Source organism: Botrytis sinoallii, assembly GCF_014898435.1.
Source record: "Botrytis sinoallii strain Bc 23 chromosome Unknown BSIN_003, whole genome shotgun sequence".
Classification (NCBI taxonomy): Eukaryota; Fungi; Ascomycota; class Leotiomycetes; order Helotiales; family Sclerotiniaceae; genus Botrytis; species Botrytis sinoallii.
This window is the reverse complement of record NW_024066030.1, coordinates 1,374,594-1,394,180: the sequence shown is the minus strand read 5'-3', so window position 1 is coordinate 1,394,180 and position 19,587 is coordinate 1,374,594. Positions and strand designations below refer to the sequence as shown.

General features: G+C 42.8%; 6 protein-coding genes across 6 annotated transcripts; 3 read left to right on the top strand and 3 right to left on the bottom strand.

The window, feature by feature from the left end:
- Window positions 1-441: 441 nt before the first annotated feature.
- Window positions 442-4,059, top strand: EAF02_002146 (uncharacterized protein; the record flags this gene model as incomplete). The annotated part of the gene is made up of 3 exons (XM_038898194.1): window positions 442-1,906; window positions 1,959-3,256; window positions 3,307-4,059. 3 exons carry the CDS (start codon window positions 442-444, stop codon window positions 4,057-4,059), a joined length of 3,516 nt encoding a protein of 1,171 aa, XP_038761886.1.
- Window positions 4,060-7,753: 3,694 nt separating this feature from the next.
- Window positions 7,754-9,142, bottom strand: EAF02_002145 (uncharacterized protein; the record flags this gene model as incomplete). The annotated part of the gene is made up of 1 exon (XM_038898193.1): window positions 7,754-9,142. One exon carries the CDS (start codon window positions 9,140-9,142, stop codon window positions 7,754-7,756), a length of 1,389 nt encoding a protein of 462 aa, XP_038761885.1.
- An 872-nt stretch (window positions 9,143-10,014) lies between these two features.
- Window positions 10,015-11,864, bottom strand: EAF02_002144 (uncharacterized protein; the record flags this gene model as incomplete). Its single annotated transcript, XM_038898192.1, has 6 exons — window positions 10,015-10,127; window positions 10,183-10,545; window positions 10,791-11,048; window positions 11,103-11,227; window positions 11,280-11,644; window positions 11,841-11,864. The coding sequence occupies 6 exons, from the start codon at window positions 11,862-11,864 to the stop codon at window positions 10,015-10,017; spliced, it is 1,248 nt and encodes a 415-aa protein (XP_038761884.1).
- Window positions 11,865-12,357: 493 nt separating this feature from the next.
- On the top strand, window positions 12,358-14,256 carry EAF02_002143 (uncharacterized protein; the record flags this gene model as incomplete). Its single annotated transcript, XM_038898191.1, has 4 exons — window positions 12,358-12,400; window positions 12,459-12,563; window positions 12,615-13,407; window positions 13,461-14,256. The coding sequence occupies 4 exons, from the start codon at window positions 12,358-12,360 to the stop codon at window positions 14,254-14,256; spliced, it is 1,737 nt and encodes a 578-aa protein (XP_038761883.1).
- Window positions 14,257-14,676: 420 nt separating this feature from the next.
- Window positions 14,677-16,291, bottom strand: EAF02_002142 (uncharacterized protein; the record flags this gene model as incomplete). Its single annotated transcript, XM_038898190.1, has 3 exons — window positions 14,677-15,207; window positions 15,274-15,395; window positions 15,451-16,291. The coding sequence occupies 3 exons, from the start codon at window positions 16,289-16,291 to the stop codon at window positions 14,677-14,679; spliced, it is 1,494 nt and encodes a 497-aa protein (XP_038761882.1).
- A 1,550-nt stretch (window positions 16,292-17,841) lies between these two features.
- EAF02_002141 (uncharacterized protein) lies at window positions 17,842-19,175 on the top strand (the record flags this gene model as incomplete). The annotated part of the gene is made up of 4 exons (XM_038898189.1): window positions 17,842-18,005; window positions 18,074-18,156; window positions 18,208-18,932; window positions 18,996-19,175. The coding sequence occupies 4 exons, from the start codon at window positions 17,842-17,844 to the stop codon at window positions 19,173-19,175; spliced, it is 1,152 nt and encodes a 383-aa protein (XP_038761881.1).
- Between the last annotated feature and the right edge of the window lie 412 nt (window positions 19,176-19,587).

The window sequence follows — 19,587 nt, the reverse complement described above, 5'->3', positions numbered from 1 at the left end:
ACGATTTCGGTTTCATAAGATCTCTCCTCTCTCTCTCCTCACGCCACCACTATCCTCTTCCTACAACATTCCTCGAATTGTTTCTATTACCTGTACAGTCTACATTCCGATCGATTTCCAATAAACTACCCCATTTTGGACAACACCTGTTGATTAGATTATTTCTTTTCTCAACTTGTAGTCTATTCTGTCGAGCATTCGAAACCACCGGCAACATAAAAGAACTCTGTATTAACTGGTCCATCTCATTCAAACCCTTTTCCTTCTAGAATCGAAAGTTTGCGACAAGACGACGCGACGCCATTTCACATTAGAACGAAAAGCAAAGACATATTCACTTTCTGTAACGAATGTCGCAAGACAGATAATTTCCGAATCCAGCGCCAAAAAAAGAAGATCACTCATCTTAAATTATCAAGCCGCGACATTCCAACAGACATCATGTCGTACTCCAACAGCGGCGGAGGCACTCTCACTTTGCCATCACCCACACATGCGCACCATGTTGATGTTACCTCCGCAGTCAGATCGCTAAGACGTTCTTTATCGCGCTCGCCTTCCAAGTTCCGACTGGCCACTAAATCCCCAAGTCCATCCCCAGGATCTCCACTGTCGCCATCTCCAGTGTCACCATCCAAGCGCGCATCTTCGTACCCTGCGGTGTTCGCAGGTACAACTACACCTCACACTCCATCACCGCTCGCGGTTCCATTTCCTCCAAGCGCAAGATTGGCACTTCGATCCTCGTCCCGAGCCAAGACTGCCCCTCCTCGACAGGCTACCCGCCTACGAACCTCCCCTAGAAGTCCTATGAAGCGGGCATTGAGCCAAACAATTGATACGGGCAACGCGACTCCGACACCACTGGGTTACATGGGTGGACAAGAAAATTTTGGAGGCAGCAGTCCGGCGGAGAGAAAGGCCCTCGAGAAGCTCCCAAGAATGCATCTGAACTTGGACCCAAATGCGCCGGCCAATCAGGCATCATTGAGATTAGGCAGTGACGGAGCAAGTGATTGCGCATCCACTTCAAGTCCACTGAAGCGCAGCGATCCCGTCATGAATCTGAACAAAGCGACGCTCGGAAGTCCAGTCGCAAAGCGCAGAAGTCTTCACGGTTCTGCCAACTTTGGTCATGATTCAAATCTCTTTGAACAGGCACCAGCACCAACTTCTCCTACAAAATTCGATATCCACAGCGATTTAAACCACGAATATGAGTTATCAGCCACAGTTCTTACTTCGGAAAATACCGCATCTCCTTTCACGTCTACTCCTCGACGTTCCTCTTCTTTGCGCAAATCGACACTACTTCAAAGAAATGGCGAGAAGACTTCTTGGGGCAGAAGACATGCCGCTCAGCTTTTGGCTGCACAACAATCCGCGCAGCAACAACCTTTTGCAATTGCGAATCAGGATATTGTTAGCCCCAGTAAGCAGAAGAATCGTCCAAGATTGTCATTGGATCAATTTGTTGCACCCCTGAACCGTGATAGTTCGTTCAGCCACCAAGATAACCTTCCAAATGCTTCGATGCATATGCTTAATCAATCGCAACAACCTACTCAACACCCTTCGCATCAACCTCACCCACTCTCGCGAACCATGACAACTTCTTCCTCCAACTCGAGCATCGCCGAGGACTCACCCGTTCAGCATGTTCCCGTTAACTTTGGAGGTAGCCAAAAACCCAAGATTGATTTCTCAAAATCTTTACCTGCTGGAGCTCTAAGACCATTCAATTTGGATGCCCCTGATGACTTCTCGACTCCAAAGAATTTCAAGTCCGTCAAACCATTACCTGCTGCTTTCATGTCTACAGGTCTTATTTCAAAGGTCAACAGAAGACCCGAAGAAGTCCAGATGCTTCGTGGAAATACCAAGTCGAATGTTCCAGATACCCCATGTAAAAAGCCGAACAACATTTTCGGCACTTACCCAGCTGCCGTACCCACTAGTGCCATCGCAAAGGCTAGACAAATCCGCCATTCGTTTGGTACCACCCCCCATCTACTCCTTTCAACCCCATGGAGTACCAGCTATCGGTACCTTCGGAAAAGGCAGCGGCGTATTCGGAAGTGGTTTTGGCCAGCCAAGAGGTTTAACCAGACGAGGTAGCTTTCTGAGTATCGACGGAGATGATGGTGGATCCCCAGACTTCAAGACCGACAGCCAAACCAGCGACTTTGATTTACCACCAACTCCCACCAAACAAGCTTCAAGCTTCTCTCATTTCCAAAATGGTAGTCCCACGAGTCATCGATCGATTCCGGCCTCAACATCTGCCGTGGGTGGTTTTAGCTTAGGAAAGATACCAAGATCAAGCAGTAAGTTGAACCTCTCTACGAGTCCAGGCGAGCAGGAAGAGGGAGACAGTGACACATCCATGGATATGAACGAATCTCCAACACCTGTCACTGCCGGACTTTCTCTCAGTACTTCCATTTCTGTGCCATCCTTTTCCAGGTCCCGAGCATTGCGGGGCCTACAATCTCCTTCGCCGTTGATGGCTAAATCTCTTACTACTTCCTTTTTGAGTCCTTCAAGAAAGCCCGGTTTTGCTAAAATTAGTCACGTGGCTCCAGCCAGTCCATTGGAGCGTGTAGATTTTCTCGAGAAATTGTCGCCTTGTACTCCTCAAGACAACATGTTGTTCCCCGATCCCAGTAGCCTTTCCATCTCCAACCATAGAGATGGTCATGCTCACCTAGGTGCCAACAGCGCTCCCGTTGCTCCACCTCCCGCTACACCAACCACTGGCCGAGATTATTTTGGTAAAACCAGCACCACCCCAGTTGGTAGTTTTCCACCTCGAGATGTGGATGAGTCCCTCGTATCGCGCTTCAACAAAATCGAGTTGATCGGAACAGGAGAATTTTCTCAAGTATACAAAGTCACCCAGAGTGCGCACAAGGCTTCAACATTCATGTTTGGTGATTCGGTCGATTCCCCAATGACTGGTAGAACACCACCAACACCTACACCAGACCGTGTCTTTGCTGTCAAGAAGTCAAAGCAACCATATCAAGGTTTCAAGGATCGATCAAGAAAGCTCAAGGAAGTTGAGGTTATCAAGGCACTCGGTCAGGCTGACAATGTCATCCATTATGTCGATTTCTGGGAAGAGAAGAATCACTTGTACATTCAAACGGAGTATTGTGAAGAAGGTAGTCTTGATATATTCCTTTCTCAAAACGGTCGAAAGGGTAGAGTAGATGATTTCAGAATCTGGAAGATTTTACTTGAGATCGGACAGGCAAGTTAAATACCCATCGAACTTTGTCAATTTCAACTAACATTTAATAGGGCCTTAAACATATTCATGATTCTGGCTTCATTCATCTCGATATCAAACCCGCCAATATCATGATTACCTTTGAGGGCGTCTTGAAGATTGGTGATTTTGGCATGGCAACTTCATGGCCTGCTTCCGATGCAATTGAAGGTGAAGGAGACCGTGAATACATTGGACCTGAGATTCTCCTTGGGCAATATGACAAGCCAGCAGATGTTTTCGCTCTTGGTATGGTTATTTTCGAGATCGCCACCAACGTATACTTGCCCGACAACGGAGTTTCTTGGCAACGTCTAAGATCCGGAGACATGAGTGAAGCTCCAAGTCTTACTTGGAGTGAAGCAAGTAGCATGCCCCGTGATGCCAATGGTATCCCTATCGTCCCTAGCGATGATTCTATGACCAGCGATGACGACCTTGAAGTCGATTTCGGTTCACCAATCGCTGCCAGCCGGAAACGATTCACTTCATCCTCCAAATCATTCGCCCATGACCCAAGCAACTTGTTCGGTTCTTCTAGACGAGGTGAACTTGAAGAGGCCCCAGAATTTATGAGAGATCCTAATCATGAGTGTACACTCGATAAGCTTGTTCGATGGATGATCTCACCACGTCCTCAAGACCGACCTTTGATTCATGAAGTGCTCGAATCACCAGGCCTTCAATGGGTTAGTAATAGGCGTCGTGCTGGCGCCACTGTTTTTGAAGGAAACTGGGGACCAGCAGATGAAGTCTTAGATGATGCTGAGATGATGGACGTTTAGAATCTTTCAAGATTTTGCTGGGAGCATTCGCTGTTAACATTATCGCCAAGTACTCGCTCAATCCTGGATAGGACTTGACGGGATTTGGATTCACATCAATTTGAATTTGATTATGTGTTTACGGCGTTGGCAGGATATCAACGGCGTACCAAACGATATCTACCTCTACTTTACGACCACTACCTCTACGATTCACGATTTGCCTCCTTAGCCTTACGACCTTTACAATTCTTGTATATATTATACTTTGACACATGAGTTACCTGCTCATTTTACACATTCACGAGACCCACAGCATCTAAAACATACAACATCAAAATCAAAAAAGAAAGATAATATTTGGTGGGATCACTGATCAAGTTATTGAACGATTATCATGTCAAGATTATTATGAAAGAAAAAAGAAGGCGATTCTTATTTACTTTTTACTTGTGTCTTTTTTAACGAGCTGATAGGCAGGCATATGGATTTGTTTACAAAGATAAATAGTATCTATTCTTGCTTGCTATAAGCTTAATCAGATTTTGGTTGCTTTGTATTAACTATGTCCCTTTTAAAAGGGTTTTACCTTGTTTTTTCTCTTTTGTTTTCTACATGCCTAGGTGCTCAAATATTGGGGTGCATGAGGTTAGAAATGTTTTTTGTCTTTTAATAGGGAGTTGGAGGTATTCTACGAATTCCTAATCATATGGGAGGATGGAATGGATTGATTGATTGATTGATTGATTGATTGATTGATTGATTGATTGATTGATTGATTGATTTGATGGATGGGGAATATCTGGGGTGTTTTTGTGCTAGTCTTCAAAGATGGGATCTGAACTGGCTTGGGATGGATGGATTGGGAGGAGTTTTTCATTTGTTGATTTTTTCCTTTGTTTATTGGGGTTGGAGGTGAGGGTGGAGGCGGGAGTGGAATGAAGTGGAAGTGGAAGTGAAAGGAACAGAGATGGTGGCTTTTTAGTGTATTGGGTGAATAGATACACGTTGTATGGTAGTGGAGAATTGTAGATATAGAGAACCCTGATCCTCTGAACACAGTCTTGTGTAGATGAGGGGATGGATGAGCAACTTACTTGCTGAATGAATTGCTGGTTCAAATGAGTCTTATTTTTTGGAGCGTGTGTGTGTGTGTGTGAGAGAGAGAGAGAAATTCGGAGATCTGTTGTGATTGAGTGATTGGGTGATTGTTGCTTGTTGCTTGTAGTTAGCTGGGGTTGATGTATTGAGGTCTAGAATTAATTGAACTGAACTGGATTAGACTAGATTGAACTAGATTGAATTGACTGGATTGAATTAGATTAAACTGAACTGATAGAAAGGGAGAAAGGAAATGAGGAGAGGGGAAGGAGAATAGATGTATAAATAGAAAGTAGAGAGTAGAGAGTATTTTAGTGTTATATATTTTTTTAAAAAAAATTGGGGAGGGGGGGGGAAGAAATTGAGGGGATTGAGCTTGAGATTGAGATTGTGGAATGGGGAGTTGGAGTGGGATGAGAGAGTGAAGGTTTGGGTGAGTGAGGTGAGTGAGGTGAGTGAGGTGAGTGAGGTGAGTGAGGTGAGTGAGGTGAGTGAGGTGAGTGAGGTGAGTGAGGTGAGTGAGGTGAGTGAGGGTGAGTGAGGTGAGTGAGGTGAGTAGGTGAGTGAGGTGAGTGAGTGATGAGGTGAGTGAGGTGAGTGAGGTGAGTGAGGTGAGTGAGGTGAGTGAGGTGAGTGAGGTGAGTGAGGTGAGTGAGGTGAGTGAGGTGAGTGAGGTGAGTGAGGTGAGTGAGGTGAGTGAGGTGAGTGAGGTGAGTGAGATGGGAGATGAACTCTGAAGTGGTTTGATGATTGTAGGATATGGGAGAGGAGGGGTGGGAGAGGAGGGGTGGGAGAGGAGGAAAAGAGTAGATAAGAGGGGAATGAGGAGGTAAGAATGCGAGGATTAGGGGTGTGGGATTTATGGTTTTGGAGGTTTGGGTTTTTGGTTTTTGGTGTGAGTCTGTGAGAGGGGAAGTTGGCCTGGAAGGTGAGGGCAAGTTGAGGGCGAGTGTGAGAGGAAAATTGATGGAGATGGTGAGTGGATGGAAGAATGAATAGATTTGAGAGATTGAAAAATTGAGGGTTTGAAGGTTTGAAGGGATATAGGAGGTGGTGGAAGTGTAGAGGCATGGAACTGGAGATGGTTCGTTGATTAGATTGAGTTTAGAAGGGAATATTGAAATATGATGTAAAATAATGTCATAGTTGGATTTTAGTTTCATCTATTGCGTATGGGGTACTAGGAGTTTGGTCACTGAGGATTGAGGAAAATAAAGTATAGGGGTTTGTGGATATCAGGTAAAAAATTCGGTAGATTCAATAGAGTACTCCGTAGATAGATAGTAGATATAGTATATTATATTCAAAACAAGATATGGGATTGATTCGAAGAGGAGAAGAGAAGAGAAGAGAAGGAAAGAATAAAGAAGGTAACAGATAAGTATTGATCTTGAGATGAGAATTTAGATTTTCAAAAACGGGATTAGATTGTAAGTAGTGTAATGTGATTTGCGTTTTGTAAGAATTAGGTTAGGAATAGAGATGTGGAAAGATTGTAGTTTTAGATCTTGTGGTTGTGTTATGATTTGATATTCGAATATCGTTTAGCTGTTTAATAAACGATCGTTTTCCTATCTGGAATGATATTTTGCTAATAGGTATTATAGTGCTAGGTCCCTTTTGTAAAGTAGTTGATAGTTTGAAATGGTGTGTTTGATATAATTCGAGTGCTAGAGGAGAGGATTTGATGTGATGGTCAAATTTCAACTCATGAACAGAATCATGGATTTATTTGACCTAATATAGTTAATAATTTGATATTAAATACAATATTAGATGATTTCACTATTGCATGATCAAAATTCCTTATTTGAAACTTGATCTCCAAGTGGAACTAACGATGTAATCTAAAAAGAGGTGTTATATGATCTTTGAAATGACGGTTGATGTAGGGCAAAGTGGTTAATCGTTGTGAGCTAATATTCAATATACGATATCAGATCTTATCATCCTCTGGATCTATATATCTTTTTTGTCAATCCTATCTTCTATCCCTTGTTGAGAGTGATATAAAGCGAACTTAATTATGTGACACTGCGGCTCAGCTAGATGTATGTAGTTAATGGATTTTAGTACTATAAACTATGTGCGTATTTTCTTGTTCGATTTTTCTAAATGGTATCAATATCTTGCTACGAAGTGAGTTGTGGATATTAGGAATGATGTTTGTGTCTTTGAATACTTTTTTGGTATTTCTCTTTAGGCGAATATTAATGAGAAGAGTCGAGTTTTAATATAATATCGTTTTCTGAATAGGTACTACCTGGTAGAGTATTGAGTTGGATTTGAAGAATTAAGGGATGGATAAATATAAGGTGTAATATTCACCTGTGTAAATATTATTAATCTTGAATTCAAGGATAGAATTGAATGATTGGTATTGCAAGTGAGTACTCTTATATCCGAATCATAGAATGATGGTAATTGTGTATGACAGAAAGATGTTTTTTGGCTCATTATTTTGTATGGACGAAATACCACTGTATCCATGGATATTCCAGGTATGTGTTATTCAACCTCAAAGTTCCCAATATCAATTTAGCATTTACATTCGCTATTAGCGATCAAAAAATCAGACATTACTTCATTATCCTCTAGTCACTATCTCCCTCTCTCACATAATCCGATATAACAGATCTCCGCCAAATTTCTTTGGTCCATGCATCCCAATCTCATCGACGTCACTGCCAAAAATACCCAGCGCATCTAATCTCCAAGCATCCCACATTACATACCCCCAGCTTCTCAAACACCTTCCTGTTTGGTTCCACTTCCCATGGTCTCTTTCCCATTGTCTACGCACCCAACACCATGCTGCATTACTTCCTGACTCTTCCCATACAGATTGTTCTTTCAAACACTCTTGTATAGTTTGAATGGAGATGTCTCTTCTCGTTGCATCCTTGGTCCTTAAGAATTCCCATTCATCCAATGTCATGGACAAGAAATTGTTCACCTCGATGAAGTAGATCGCATCACTGTCTATGGCACTATATATCAAGTTCACTTTCTCCTTTCCAGTTTCCTTGCGTTTTACTCCGGCCAACAACTCAAACCCCTTGCTCATAGCCAATTCGCTCACATTTTCCCAATCAATCCAACTCTTTTCCCTGAGCCATTCACTATTTGCGGCTTCCTCGAGGGAGCGGTTCCGGTCTCCATCTATCCATTCTTGATAAATCCACACGTCTTTCCATTCCTTCGAATATTGCTTGTACAGAGCATCATATTCCCTGAGATACCAATCTCGCACGCAAATCATTTCTTCAATTTCCCATTCCTCACATCGATTCAAAAATAGGACTTGCTGCTCCTCGCATAGCTCACACAGACGTCCGCGTCGTTTCCAGTCGTGCCAGTAAATACGATTCAATCCTTGCTCTGAGAAAGGACCACTTGGATCTTGAGCGGATTTGTACGCTGAGGAATCGTGGTCTCCAAGTGAAAATAAATAGGTAAAAGCCTCTATTCGAAGAAATGCGCGTTGAATACGACAGAGCTCGCTCTTGGAAGGAGATTTTGCTGAAGGGGCTGACAAGGGGATCCGTTCTCCAGTAATTGGATGATTTCCTATCGTACTTTCAAAGAATGTCATCGTCAATTCTTGGAGTGCGGGCAACTTCCTTGAAAACCAAATCATATCATCCAGTGTGATGCCCAGCTCAGTTTTATCTAGATTTCTTCTACTCTTTAATAATTCTGATATTGTTTCTTGCGATGTGTCGTCCATTTGGTCACCCCAAACATTACCGGCTCGCAGCTGTACGTGCCGAGCTGCTCTAATCACGAACCACGCTTCTTCTAGAACTTTGCTTCCGAGTTCGTTCTCTAGTACTTGTTGGAGAATACGTTCATATTCCTCGCTGTGATAAGCGTTGTAGAGTCGTGGTGATGAGTGGGTCAGGGCATTTAGAGAGGTGACACTTGGGAGAGATCGAAGGACTTGTACTTTGAGTTCTGTGGGGAGTGCTTCGAGCTGTGATTTTGATTGTGAAGTCGACATTTTGAGAGGTGTAATTTATTATATGATGGAAACTATCTTGTGGTGTGTGTGGTGTGTTTTGTGGTTTGCGGATGGAATTGTGGAAGGTATGAGAGTAAGTGACGAGAATATTGTTTCGTGGGTAGGGATTTTCGTGACCCGATGATATGAGTAGCAATATTCCAATCCAGTGGGAAATTCTCTGACAAGTATTATCATTATATTTTTAAACATTCATTGCAAGAAACGATACTCAAACATTCCAAAGTATGAATGATCAACTTGAGGTTGACATTGATCACGTGCGCGGCAGCCTAATTTTCTTGTCCTGCTGGATCTTATCTTATATCTACACTCAGCGTAGACAATCGACTTTGACGGTTGTAAGATTAGTACATAAGACTGCGAGGAAGTGAAGCTGCGAGGTATTTCATTCACTAGTGTGTTATCATGCCTCCTGTTGCGTTCAAGACTTTTTACATCATTTATCATATATCATTCCACGATACGACGATATCAATAAAACTGGTGAACAGGATGAATTTCGAAGAACCACGGTAAGGTTACTCACCAGAATCCTTTTCCATTCCGATCAATGAACACCGCCATACTCTTCGATTTATCCTTCTATCTGTTTAGAGAACACGGCATGAGGTTCGTTCGTTCAAAAATGTCCAAATACAACGCAATCTATTATCAATCCGCTGTTTGCGGTCATGCCTGCTTAAACTTACTGCACAAATTCGTTTCACTTCACGAAATGAACATGATGACCAGTACGCCTACTCACCGAAACTTTTTGCCGCTGATTCGGATGGCAGATTCTCACGAGTGGATTAGCAGATATTTTAGCTCTACTGCTTTGAATATTTCCATACATTTGAAATCCAATCTCACCCTAAATTAAAATGGAATCCTAGTAATACAATAGCCTCCAATTTCATGGCTTTGGGCGTTGAAATACTTCCAGCATCGGGCTGAGAGTACACGAAACCACCGAAGACGACTTCATCCGAACCTCAGTACCGTTCAATGACTTATTTTGCATGATCTGAACAGACAAATCCACGCCATCTTAGAATCACTCTCGTTTCGTCGTTCCAGCTCAATGCCATCTTGAATGTCATCTCCACTACACACCTCCTGCTGCATTCGGAACCAGCCTTGACTCAATGCGACTAGTGTTGCTGTTCCGGCCATAGCGATTGATAGAGCGATTGCCATTCGGATACCCCTTATATAAGCATCTATAATTCCAGGTAATTCGTTAGGCGGAAAACTAGTCTGAACTTGAGATGCCCCTATGCTGAATATGCTGGAGGGGCTAATTGATGGATATGTATGAGGAATAATGTTGAGAAGCTCGTTTTGGAAAAGTGATTGAGCTGCCGAGACAATCAGAGCACCTCCCATTGACTGAAAGACTGTGTTATATCAAGGATATCAGCTTATAATATTCTTTGTATCTTGTTTTGTTCTTCTTATCCTTCGTTGAAGACTGTTTAGTATTCAGCTTCAATCTAATAGCTTAATAAATCCCCTCAAGATTCTGGATGAGTCTTTGAGTCTCAGGGTGTCAAAGGAGACACATTACAGACATTTCTCACCCAAAGGAATCAAGAAAGGGGGCATCGTCAAGCATTGACTAGAAAGAAGAGAGAACACTTACACAAAAGCATTGACGTAGCAGTTGCTATCTCATCTGCCTTCACAATGTTTTGTACTACAATGATGTACACGTTGAAGCAAAATCCAAGCCCAATACCTGCCAAAGCTTGGTAACCAATCCATTTGCTTGAGGAAGAATCTGGTTGTAAAGTCATCAATAATCCGCAAGAGATGGTAGTTAGTGTTCCGCCGACGATCAAGAATGGGTTAATAACGCCTATCTTGCCGACACTAATACCTGTTATAATCTGTACCAGAGCTAGGTGAAATGTTTCATTAGTAGGTCTGCTTAATATAGAGAAGGAACACATACTGAGACCCAAGATCAAAGGAAGAGTTCGAATTCTGGATCCAGTGGCATCAGCTCCCCGAATCGCTTGGAAGTAGATCGGAAGATAGTAGAGAAGGATATAGAAGCTGCCGGCGATTCTGGGAAGTCTGGTAAGCAAAAGCTGTCAATCGAATTCAAAAAATATTGAAAATTACTGACAGAAAGCAGAAAGCACAACCATTTGAAATGGTTGGGTTCCTGAAGATACTCCGTAGGAGAAGAGCTCTCTCGCCTTGATACCATTCAATGAGCCCGAAAAGTACGAGAAACAACGCAAAGCCAACAAGTGTACCAATCACATCCGAGTTACTCCATCTTTTAATGGCACCTCCCCACTGCAGAGCTAGAAGGTAGCAGACGATGGACGCAGTGATGAAAAGAAATCCTGGTATATCCATCTGCAGAAGTTTTTCCTTCAAGGTTGCCTCAGCTGGTTTGACTGCATCTGGCACTTTAAAGAGGAAGATTATAGAAGCGGCAGCGAGTGCACCGCAAGGAAGGTTAATTGTTAGAATTTCAAAGTACTATCCTTTCTTTGATTCTGCCGAAGATATTTACAGAGATTTTTAATTATTTCATCTAGCAACGTTTGCGTCAAACTGGATTACTGCTTGACTTAGCTTTCACCCACCATCGAGCCTCCATTGCTTGATCTCAAGTTCTCGTTAAATGCCCAGTCTACTACTTCTCTTTAAACAAAACAAAAATTAACATTCTTACCAAATCTAATGAAGCCAAAAACATACTCAAAACTATCGCAATACCTACAGCAGCATATCGCCAGCCGGTCAAGTAAACTATGGCAGCAGTGCCAGCAGTGCCATTGTTAATTCCTAATTGAGGTTATTTCTTTCCAAAGTCATGTTTTTAAGAATAATTATGATTGGAAGTCCAAGTAATCAAACGCTTCAGAATAGTGATATGGTCAAATGCATACTTATTTATCGTCTCACTAACAGCATGTAAGACGTTGGTTGAGCTGTCAACTTTAATTAGGGAACCAACTAAACTGAGAATTTCCATCAACATGATCCAGCACATGAAGTCGGAACGATGGATCCGTGAGATTAATCGCATTTAACGAACCAAACTAATCTCTGGAAATCTGTTGTTTCCACCGCACTCGGCGGGGTGTCAGCATGCACGAATGCCTGTCACCAACAGTTTGATGTCACTGGCATGAATTTAAGGAATTCATTTGAGAAATCAATGCTAATTATTCTATACCAATTGCAAAATGAACTCAGAACGAAAATTTGATGTTATTATCATTGGGGCAGGTAATAGCACATCCCAAATCCAAATACAAGTTTCATGTACTGACCCATTTTACGATAGGAATCTCTGGTATATACGCAGCCAAATTCTATCTAGATATACATCCACAAAGTCGTCTCGTGATTTTCGATCGAGACAAGTGTGTTGGTGGCGTTTGGAATCCTAGTAAGTCTCATGTTTGTTCCCGAGGAAAATTTCAATTCTCACTTCTGTAAGGAAGAGGATACGAATCATTCTGGACACAATGGACAGTCGGTACTGCGGAATTTTCAGACCTACCTATGACCAGACCACCCGAAGAAGATATTTACTTTGAATTCTTCAAAACGAAATATACCACCAAGTATCTTGAAGATTATGTCGACACACGTTGTTACGGCGACACAACATTCCGTGATAGAATCAAGCTCTCAACGGAAGTTCGATCAATCCTGAGAAAGGACGGTAAATGGATGATTGAAACCGTGGATGTGGTTTCTGGAGCTTCAGATACTTGGCAAACTACTAAATTGATTGTTGCTAGTGGACTCAACTCTATACCCAACATGCCCTCACTTCCAGGCAAAGAGTTATTTCAAGGCCCTATCATTCACCAAAATGATTTTGGGTCGTCCAGAGTTTTGACCTCACCAGATATCCAGAAAATAACTGTGCTAGGAGCTGGAAAGTCATCTGCCTATATGGTATACTCAGCTGTTAAAGCAGGCAAGACTGTATCATGGATCATCAAGGCTTCTGATACAAATGGTCCTGGATTTCTTCTTTCTCCGAAAGGGAAGGGTCCTTACAAGAATGCTTTCGAAGTTGGATTGACACGCATTACTGCTAAATTCGTGCCTTCCTTTCTGAATGGTGATTCATGGTGGACGTGGTTTTTGCATTCGACAAAGTATGGAGTCAAAATGATGAATGCCTTTTGGGTTGCTGTTGATAATGAAACGAGGAAAGATGCAGATTTCAATGGAAGAAAAAATCTTCAAGGCTTTGAGAAATTGAATCCTCAATCTCCGTAGGAAATTATGCACTGGGATGCGTGTTGGCAGTCTGCTAATTCAAAAATAGGATCTTTTGGCAGAATTGTACTGGTGGTTTACTGAACCAGGTCGATTTCTTCGATATCATTGCTGAAAAGGTTCGAATCTATTGTGCAGACATTACAAGTATCGAAGAACACAAGATCATTTTAAAAGACGGTGATGTAGTTCTGGCAGATGTCATACTTTGTGGTACTGGCTGGGTACCATCCCTTCAATTTTTTACCGAGGATCAAAGAATATCACTTGGTCTTCCTCACCTCCCATCTTCCGAGCGTGAAGAATATCAAGATAATTGGAAGCAGCTTACCTCTGAAGCAAATCAGAAAGTCGTCTCCAGATTTCCGCAACTTGCAAATCCACCCCCGCATTACCGTCGTCCTATCACCCATACCCCATATCGTCTTTACAAACACATCGCGCCCCTCCTTACATCAGATTCAGAAATTGACAGGAATTCCATCGTATTCATCGGTCAAGTAAGCGTAGGAGACTATTTCCCGGTCGTACAATGCCAGTCTATGTGGGCGACGGCATATCTGGATGGCAAACTAGCTCTCACGCCAAGCCAAGAACAGCAAAAAGAAGTTGCACTATTCACAGCATGGAATAGCAGAAGATACTTAAGCAGTGGAGACGAGGGAAACAATATGACGTTTGAGTTGGTAGGGTATTTTGACAGCCTTCTACAAGACTTGGGATCGAAAAGTCATCGAAGAGGTTGGTTTGAGGATTTATTTACTCCGTTTGTGGCAAGTAACTTTGCGGGATTGAAGGATGAATATTTGAAGAAGTGTGGTTGTGATGAGAGGAAAGGAGTTTGAATGTTTTTTCTTTTGAGCAATTCGAGATTTCATAAGAAACCAACCATCAGCCGCAAAGTTTGTACAGATAAATAGTTCATTTCTCTTGTTTGGGTAAGGACAACACTTTCCTTTAAAGCAGCCAAATACCATAGATTCGTTTTTTAAGAAAGATGCAACAGCAGTTTACTTATTTTATCCGTAGATTAAGATGAGATAGCTGCGTTACCTGACATGACTTCGGATACTAATTTACGATGTATCATCTAGCACGGGACTCATAACCTACTCCAAAATGCTTGTACAATAGGCAGCTCCACTTCCCATATTGCAGATGTGTGAGTGATGTTTGACAATTGTGCTAGGAGGAAGTAGGATCTCGCAGGAGTCTTCAACAACTAGAATGAGGTTGGGGAATATAAGGAAGGTGCATTGAAGCTATTAATGTTGATCCTGGAGGACACCATCTAGGATATCTTGGATCAATTGTAGGTCCTTTTCCACATCGACTTTCCACGTGCTGATTGCAAATCTGCAGGCTGGTCTCTCCCCCCATTTTGTCCCTGACACATACATTTTTCTTGTTGCATTGATTCTTTTAACCAATTCATTGTTAGTGCTGTCATCTTTTGCTCGGAATATAACGATGATATGAGTATTCTCAATCGCATTTTCATTTTCCGACTTGCCTCTCGCAAGCAGTTCGTATCCCACATGTGCATCCAAAAACTTTGAGATTCCCCTTGCTAATCTGACTTGACGAGCAAACATCTGACTCAAGCCTTCACGACCATACGCCAAAAGTACGGCGTAGACTGGCAGGGCTCTGAAACGACGTGAGTTCTCAAGACCAATATTCAGAGGCGATGGAATGCTCGATGGTCCAGATGAGAGATATGCTGCATTCGGGTTTTGAAATACAGATGACAGTGTTGATACCGACCTTGTGAAGAAAAAGCCACAATCATAAGGCTAAACAAATATTAGTCAGGAAGTCTTTAAAGGATTAGCTTAATGAATGGAGTTTGTATAGCATACCACATTAAGCATTTTATGAGCATCTCCTGTTATCGAATCTGCTAACTGAAAACCAGCGGATACGCTTCTTATAGAGGTAAATTCCGAAGTATCTGGAAGACTCTGAGCAAAAATTCCAAAGGCTAAAAAATTGTTAGCTGTAGATACAAGAAACGACCATAGTTTTTTTTAACGTACCTCCATCGACATGTAGCCAGGTGTCATAGCGATCGCAAAGTTCACGGACTTTTTGCATCTCGCGGCTTCCATCAGTTGCAAATCTTCCGGTATTGACCTCTCCAGCACTCAACGAAACTATACTAGCCACTCCATCTTTCTCTTTGGCCAACTCTTGTTCTAAAAGAAGTATGTCGATTTTCCATGGCTCGGATGGACTGGTACCAATATCCTTTACACAAGCTCTTCCAAGCCCAACAATACTTGCAGATTTGTATATAGAGCTATGAGCCATGGAAGTCAAGACCTGGATTTCTGTAATCCCAGCTTTATTACAGGCCATAAGTAATCCCAATTCTCCAACGCCTCTGCTCTCTCCCGTCTTTTCGAGCCGTCGAGAAATTATAGCTTCCCGTCCACATGCCAGTCCAAGAGTGTTTGCCCCGGTAGCACCGGTAGTGAAAGTTCTCCCATTCCAGTCATCTTCAAGATCCAACAGATCTGCAAGCATTCCCAAGGCCTTGTCCTCGACAGCAGTGCTGACGCTTTGATCTGGTAAATGCACTTGAACATTCTGATCAAAGGCGGTGACAATATTGTCAGCGACTTCTGCAATCGGGAAGACACCACCAGTGACAAACCCATAGTAGTTAGATGAAGTCTTCGGGCCATTGAAGCCGGGAGTTATATCTGATAGAAGATGTGCCGCAGTGGCTTCTTCCCCAAGCCCAACCGCGGGGAGACTTGTGACGAGGGACCGAGTAGCTACAGCAATGGCATTGGGTGCGGGTAAAGCATCATTTGAGGTATCATCAAGGAGTGTTCGAAGCTTATTATATGATGATGCAACCGAGAACGCCATAGTTAATTGAAAGATAATGGGAGGTAATAAGATGCGTTAGTGGGATTGCGCGTTGGAAATCGTGTCACATTACACGACTAAAATGCTGAAGCGAAATCATGAAGTTTATATAGTCACTGTCAACAGCAACCTATCTGATGACTTTATCAGTTGTTGATCGCAAACTCCTGCCTCAAAGTGTGCAGATTTCCATTTTAGGTCAGATTCCCAGTCGCCCCTCTTTCAGGTGGAGCAATGTAATGCCACACCTCGTGCAGCCACATTGTTGCGCCACAAAGTTAGGTTATGGAACGTCTCAACCGGTAGGTACGGCGCACATCACCCATCGTTGACATTCGTGCTTTGAGCTTGATTCTATTGCAACATCAAAACTTGGACCGGTTGACAATTGGAATAGAATTGTGTCTTACAAATTTATTGAACGGTGTTGGGCATTCACGACATTGGAATCAATTGAGGATTGTTTGAAATATTCCATTATGTGTCCTGCAACGAAACTCTGGCGCGTGCCATTCTCTTGTGTCAATGATCAAATTCCCTCAGTAACAATGAGTGACAAGAGAAAGCTACCGATATGTATCGGTAGATGAAAAGAGTCCGAGGAGTCGGAGGTAACCCTCCTCACTTTGCACAAAGGATACTTCCTCCCGCAACTAAAGTCTTGTCGGGACCTGGACTGGGTCGGAATCAAACACGAGTGGTTATACAACTCTTTATGTATGACTAGCAAGACAGAAAGCATTTAGGTCTCGGTTCCCATTGCCATGTCGTCGAGTGATGGATCTTCCTTCTCTGGCTACTCGTCCAGATATGGAGCCCAGTTGAACCCAGGCGGGTATTCGCATGATCATCAAACGAAATTGAATGCTTGTTGTTGGAAACCACTTCCTCATTTGATATCATGCATATCATTTTATTACTATTGCAAATAATCGGGAGGCTACAAGGTGCGGATAACCTTGAATACTAGTGTCGTGGTCCATTACATAAATGTTGCAGCTCCAACAATTTGTTGGTCCAGGCTGAATGCATTTATCCGTAGCTGGCACGAGTTCCGTACGCCAAGCTGCATGCAACTACAAATGAAATACCAACCAGTAGGCTGGGCTCCCATGCATCTGGCTAACGCATCCCAACACATGGATTCCGAAGGTTGAATTGACTCCCGGCATTGAGTCAGACCACTATGGCGGAATTTAGATTCGCGAATGAGATATATGAAATAGGGCTACAAAACTACCAACATGTATAACACGATTCTTGAGAACCAGCGGGCAAATCGCCATGCTGTCTTGTGTTGGCTTTGCTTTGGCCTATCATTGTAGAGAATTGAGCATGGAGAATTCAAACCAGCAGAAGCAATGCGAACTCTCAATCGGCTGCGGTGGTCATGCCTACTTGCAGGAGAAGCAAGCACGCAGCAGCCATACGAAAATTCCACAAAACTTCTCTCCGTAGAATTAAACGTACCAAATACACTTCACAAACCCGAGGATTTGGGTCCGCTCCTTTTGCATCTCTCACGATAGACCTTTTCGCCACGCACAAACATGTCGAAGTGTCAAGAACCTGGACAATGCGCTCTTTGCCCAACAGCGACTCAACCACAACATGCAGAAGATGTCGAGGCACCGCTAGGATGTAAATCTCCAGGTGCAAATATGAATGCAGACTCTCGCCGTGAGCGCCAAACACAATCACCCGAAACTCCTGAGTCCCAACGATGGGTTAGTGCGAGCCGCCTTGCTGGAATAACTCCGAGAACGCTAACTTCGTATCCAGGTCATCATCCAAATCTTTGACAAGCAGTGTTGTGGATTTTCCAGAAGAAAATGGCAGAACATATCATGGCTATCGTCCAGGAAGTACTGATGTCCAATTTGGCTTTCTTTGTCAATAGCTAACCAGCCTGCTAGCATACCACTTCCCAAATGACGTCAATGAACAAGACAGACTTGAGGCACAATTCGATATGCTAAAATGTGCTTTTTCAGGTCGCAACTTCTTCGCTCCTCTGTCTGACCCTCGGTATATTCTCGACATTGGTACCGGTACAGGTCAATGGGCAATTCAAATGGGCGATACCTTTCCAGAGGCAGAAGTCCAAGCCACTGATCTCTCTCCAATCCAGCCAGTATCTGTCCCAGAAAACGTTCATTTCTATATCGACGATGCTAGCGATGACGATTGGGTACTTCCGTCCAACCACTTTGATTATATTCATACCCGTGTGTTGCTAGGATGCTTCACGGATTTTGAAACCATCATAAAAAGAGGGTTTCACTACACGAAGCCAGGAGGCTATATGGAGAGTCAAGAAATTTTCTTCACTCCATATTGTGACGATGAATCGATGACTGAAACCTGGCCATTTCTAGAATGGATTGGGTTTGTCGAAAAAGCGGCAATCAAAGCTGGCAGATCGATGAATATTGCCAAAAACCTCAAGAGCTGGTACGAAGCAGCTGGATTTGTGGACGTGCAGGAAAAAGTGTTTAAATTGCCAGTCAACCCTTGGTCCAAAGACAAGCACTTATATAACCTTGGGAAGATGTCCGAAGAGAACTGGCTTGCATGCCTATCAAGCTTTAGCATGGCTTTGTTTTCTCGCATCTTAAATTGGAAGCAAGAACAAATCGAGGTTAGTTTCCCCGCTCAATGCCTTCCCACATGTTATTGGTTGTCTAATAGGGATGACCGACAGGTATATCTGGTGAATGTTCGAAAATCTATCCCGAATCGAAATGTTCACGCCTATAATAAGATATATGTTGTGTGGGGGAGGAAACCAGAAGAGAGCGAGAAATTTTGGAGCAGTACCTCGCAAGAGATGTCTTCCAAGGTTGATGTGGCCCAAGGTGAATCTGCAAAAAGTGTCGCTTGACGGACTTCACGATGTTTTGATCGGGATTCACAATTTTCTTAGGAGTTTGTTAGATACAAGCTACTTAACTAGTGTTTTCTGAGTTTGCGGCGGCAGTCGTGTTGATCATTGAGTGGATCTTGTGATAGTACAATTTTATTCCCGATCATCTCTCGTCTTGCTGTGGAAATCACTCTCGTGTTTATACGTCTAGCTAACTGAGATCTAAAATCTGGAGATTATCCTCCATAGAATTAGGTCACTCTCTTCATGAACATGTCCCCTACATGTCCACAAAGCAGCAAGTTCTCATCAAGAATGTGATTGTTGTAACTGTATCTCATTCATTAAATCATATCATCTCACTTATATATCATTACTATGCAATCCAATCCAGTCCAATCCATTACATCTCCAATCACAAACCCATCCA